Here is a 4,753-nt window from a genome sequence, read left to right on the forward strand (position 1 = left end):
GGAGGCCACACTACCCTGGATGTGTTCTAGGTGCAGAGGGAGATACTCTTCAGCAGAGAAACATAGAAACGGATTTGTGTGTGCTGAGTAGTTGCTTCTTGGGGAGACAAACTACTCCCAGATGGTGCTGAAGCTCCTTTGTTCCATATTTTATGTGTTGGAGGTCCTATAAAAGTTTTATACCTGCTTTTACAAGGTTTGCAAAAAGGGGGTCAAAGTAAAGGTTCTCGTGACCTAGCAACTATGCGTAATGCAGCCCTCGGAGCCCTCCCGTCGCCAAGATATCATCATGTTGTCGGTTTGCTATGGCTCAGCGAGTCTCGAGCGCCTACGGAAGGGTTACCGCGCAGATCCCACCCGCCGGCGGGACAACCGAGACAGCAAGGTAAGTGTTGTTTGGATTGAGGCTGCGCCTTGTTGTTGTCGCCTTATCATCCGCAACATGCATACCCAAATTTCAAGCATAAGGTCAGCGAGAAGTGGATGCATGACTGCTGCAACCCTAAGCTCAGCAAGAAGTCGCTGTGAATGGATGCCTGCTACAATCCAATATAGGCTAAGGACTTGCTCTACAGAACGGAAGAAGAGTTTCCCAAAGGACTGCTGCAAGAGCCGCAGAAGAAGAAGAAGAAGAAGAACAGTGGCGGCTGTGACGTTGGTGTTTGGGAGACGCTTACCTTAGAGGATGCCCTCGCTTCGCTGGAAGAAGGGATGCTTCCCCATCCTTCCTTTGCGAACCTTTTAGACATCGTGCGCAAGCGCCCTAAAGAGAGAAACTTAGCTGCCCTCCGCCTGCATGCCTACATGTGCGAACGTGGGCTGGAAGCTCATACATCACTCGGAAATTACCTTGTCTCCATGTTGGTGGAAGCTGGGAGCATGCGCAATGCCCAGAAGGTTTTTGACGGGTTGGTGTCCAGAAGTAAGTGTTCTTGGAATTCGCTAATCAATGGTTACATCAAATGTGGGCAGTCAAGGCATGCTTTCACGCTGTATCAGAAAATGCAAGAGGATTCTCTAATCCCAAGTGGGTGTACTTTTGTCGCATTATTGAAGGCTTGTGCAAAGCTGAAAGATGTGGAGAAAGGCCACGAAATACATGCTCAGATTGCCAGAAAGGGGTTGTTGGAAAACAATCATTTTGTTGGCACTGCCTTGGTGGATATGTATGCCAAATTTGGCATGCTTGGAAAAGTGCAGGAGGTGTTTGACAAGCTTCCAGTTCGTGATCTGGTCTCGTGGAATGCACTGATTGCAGGATACGCACAAAATGAGCGTGGTGAGGAAGCACTGAACTGTTTTGAACAGATGCAACTGCAGCGTGTCTCTCCAGATGCTGTCACCTTTGCTTGCAGTCTGAAAGCCTGTGGCAGCATTGGAGCCATAGACAAGGGCCATGAAATACATGTGGACATTGAAAGGAAAGGGCTGTTGAAAACAAGTCAAATTGTTGGCAACGCGTTGGTTGATATGTATGCCAAATGCGGCTCACTTGCAAAAGCGCAGGAAGTATTCGACATGCTTCCAGTTCGAAACATAGTGTCATGGAATTCACTAATTGCAGGATATGCACAACATGAGCGTGGTGAGGAAGCACTCAACTGTTTCGAGCAGATGCAACTCCAGGGTGTCTCCCCAGATGCTGTCACGTTCGCTTGCAGCTTGAAAGCCTGTGGCAGCATTGGAGCCACAGACAAGGGCCAAGAAATACATGCTGACATAGAAAGAAAAGGGTTGTTGGGAACAAACCAACTTGTTGGCAATGCGTTGGTTGATATGTATGCTAAATGTGGTATGCTAGCAAAAGCGCAGGAAGTGTTTGACAAACTTCCAATTCGTGATGTAGTCTCATGGAATGCACTGATTGCAGGATATGTGCACCATGAGCGCGGTGAGGAAGCACTGAACTGTTTTGAACAGATGCAACTGCAGCGTGTCTTTCCAAATGCTGTCACGTTTGCTTGCAGCTTGAAAGCCTGTGGCAGCATTGGAGCCACAGAAAAAGGCAGAGAAATACATGCTGATGTTGAACGGACAGGGTTGTTGAAACGAAACCAAATTGTTGGCAATGCATTGGTTGATGTGTATGCCAAATGTGGCGTGCTAGCAAAAGCACAGGAAGTGTTTGACATACTCCCAGTTCGAAATGTAGTCTCCTGGAATGCACTGATTACAGGGTATGCCCAGCTTGGAGCTATTGAAAATGTTCTCCATATCTTTGACAGAATGAGAGGAGAACGCATTAAGCCAAATCCAGTTACATTTCTCATTGTTCTTAATGCTTGCAGTCATGCAGGTCTGGTAGACAAAGGCCAGACATACTGGGAGGCGATGAGCGAAGACTATGGCATCACTCCGGCTACTGAGCACCACACTTGCATGGTTGATCTCCTTAGCCGTGCAGGACAACTAGACGGGGCGGTAGCAATAATGAAGAAAACACCATCCCATCCCAATATTGTGATGTGGCTTACTGTGTTGGGTGCTTGCCGAAAGTGGGGCAATGTGGAGCTTGGAAGGCAGGTCTTTGAACAGGCAGTGCGATTGGATGAAAAGGAAACTGCAGCTTATGTTTGTATGTATAACATCTATGCAGATGCTGGCATGCCAGAGGATGCAAAGGAGGTGGACACAATGATGTTAGAAAAACAAACATGGAAGAAGCCAGGGTGTTGTTGGGTGCAAACGAGGTGGACACAATGATGTTAAAAAAGGAGGTGGCATGCCAGAGGATGCAAAGGAGGTGGACACAATGATGTTAGAAAAACAAGCATGGAAGAAGCCAGGGTGTTGTTGGGTGCAAACGAGGTGGACACAATGATGTTAAAAAAGCAAGCATGGCAGAAGCCAGGATGATGTTGGGTGGACTGATGCTGGTAGGATCGTGCATTCAATCTTGGTTGGGGATTTTTTTTTAAAAACATTCCCAAAGTAGATCTTTCCCTCAAAATGTAAGAGAAAAGGTAAGCCCTAGGTTTGCATTGGGTGTCACACAACATACTTGATGATGCAAAGCAAAAAGTGTTAGGTGGGCATAGTGAGAAGTTGGCTCTTGCGTGTGCCTTAATCTATGTGCTCAAGGGAACGTCAATCCCTATCATCCTTGGAATCACCACTGCCCGTCAACATCAATCCTGGCCAAACGATGATGGCCAAGAATGGCCAAGGGTCGGTCCATCTCCTGGAAAGGGTGACTGGCTAACCAGCCTCCCCCAGGCCATTCCCTACTCCATGAGGGAGTTTGTGTGATTTCTGATTCCCCAAATATTGCTTCATCAAAAGAACACATAAGGGGCCCTTATTAGTTGAAGCAATCCCCAAGGAACCTTTTCCTTTGAGAAGGCTGTTGATCGGTGCTACTTCATTTCGTGAAGGGCAGGATGGTAAGAGGGGTTATGCACAATGGTTGTTATTTTAGACCTTGAGGTTTGCACTTGTACACATCACCTTTAGCCTGACCTCACCATGAGGTACCCTTTTGTTTGCTAAGGGGGAGTGGCGTCTCCCACAAGAGGTTTGGCTCAAGCAAGTTCATGTGGGTGTCCAAAATCTATGAACCCAATCGTGCCTGTCATTGGGCACTTTTTCTTCAAGGTGTAGCTAGTGATTGCCCAAAATCTATAAACCAAATTGTTCTCGTCATTGGACAATACTTTTTTTTCTTGGTTTTTTCTTCAAAAGATCACTTGTTGGAAAGAAACTAGTCCTCGGGGCTAGTTCTATTGCAAGTCAATGATTGAGTTACCCATTTCTTGTGGGGTGTTATAGCATGATGTTATCCTTGCTTGATGAGACTTGGTTAGAATATTTGTCCATTACTCATCACAGTTGGGTGGATTATAATTTTGATGCACAATTATTGGCTACGTCCGAATCGTGCTGAGGTACTATCCTAGTACATGATTCTATATTACAGAACAATTGTCCTTGATGGTCGCTTGCGTGGACATTGTTCCTTACAAGTAGTGTTGGCATTGACTCATTGTGTTAGCAACTTGGGTTTGGGGGATCACATCACACAAATTAGGATGCCATACGGTCATGTATGGGTTGATTACAATTAATTGCAAATGAATTGTAGTGTATGCATTGATTACAATTGAGTGCGTAGGGGTTTTGTGATGTGACACACACTTTCAAACACTCTTAAGACATGATTTGAAATTGCACATGAATATATATTGGCATTTAGAGTAATCACTCGAATCTTGATATTGGTAGTCTTATCTTCTTGTGTAATACTTGAATAGACATTAGTTTTGATGTTGGTGTTTTGAGCAGGCTGACCAACATCTAGAGATTGCTTTTGATGTAGCATGCTAAATGCATAAAATCAATAATCTTCATGCTTGGTTGACTATGTTGGTACATCTCTCATAGTTTATTGAGTGTGTACATACACCATCAGCAATTTTAATTGCAAGTCTCTCGAGTTTTGGGACCTTTGTACGATGTAGACATCTTGGTTTGCATTGCCCTTACTAGTATAATTTTTCTCTAATTATGAAATAGAAATGGATTACCTCTACATTGAAAGCCTATCACACTTCAAATTTTTTGTGATATAACGTGTTTTGAGAATTGATAAATTTACCACCTCACCTACTTGCAATGAGGTCTTGTACTTGAGAACAACAACAATGTCTTGAGAAAGTGGGAGCTTGAGACAACTTGGATTGTTTCTAGGGGGAGAGACTAGTGGACAAGTGAATAACTTTGTCATTTTAAGGACTACTTATTGATCAAAAACTTT

General features: G+C 44.6%; 1 protein-coding gene across 1 annotated transcript; it reads left to right on the plus strand.

Annotated features, from left to right (window-relative positions):
- Window positions 1-202: 202 nt before the first annotated feature.
- LOC147616085 (pentatricopeptide repeat-containing protein At3g53360, mitochondrial-like) lies at window positions 203-3,700 on the plus strand. Its single transcript, XM_086778723.1, has one exon. The coding sequence runs from the start codon at window positions 712-714 to the stop codon at window positions 2,701-2,703; it is 1,992 nt and encodes a 663-aa protein (XP_086634849.1). The 5' UTR covers window positions 203-711; the 3' UTR covers window positions 2,704-3,700.
- The last annotated feature ends 1,053 nt before the right edge of the window (window positions 3,701-4,753 follow it).

This window comes from Cibotium barometz, chromosome 39 (genome assembly GCF_041138505.1).
Source record: "Cibotium barometz isolate CiBa-2024 chromosome 39, ASM4113850v1, whole genome shotgun sequence".
Lineage (NCBI taxonomy): Eukaryota > Viridiplantae > Streptophyta > Polypodiopsida > Cyatheales > Cibotiaceae > Cibotium > Cibotium barometz.

Bases quoted from the DNA above. Each gene is read 5' to 3' on its own strand.
- LOC147616085 (XM_086778723.1), top strand. From the start codon at position 712: ATGCTTCCCCATCCTTCCTTTGCGAACCTTTTAGACATCGTGCGCAAG.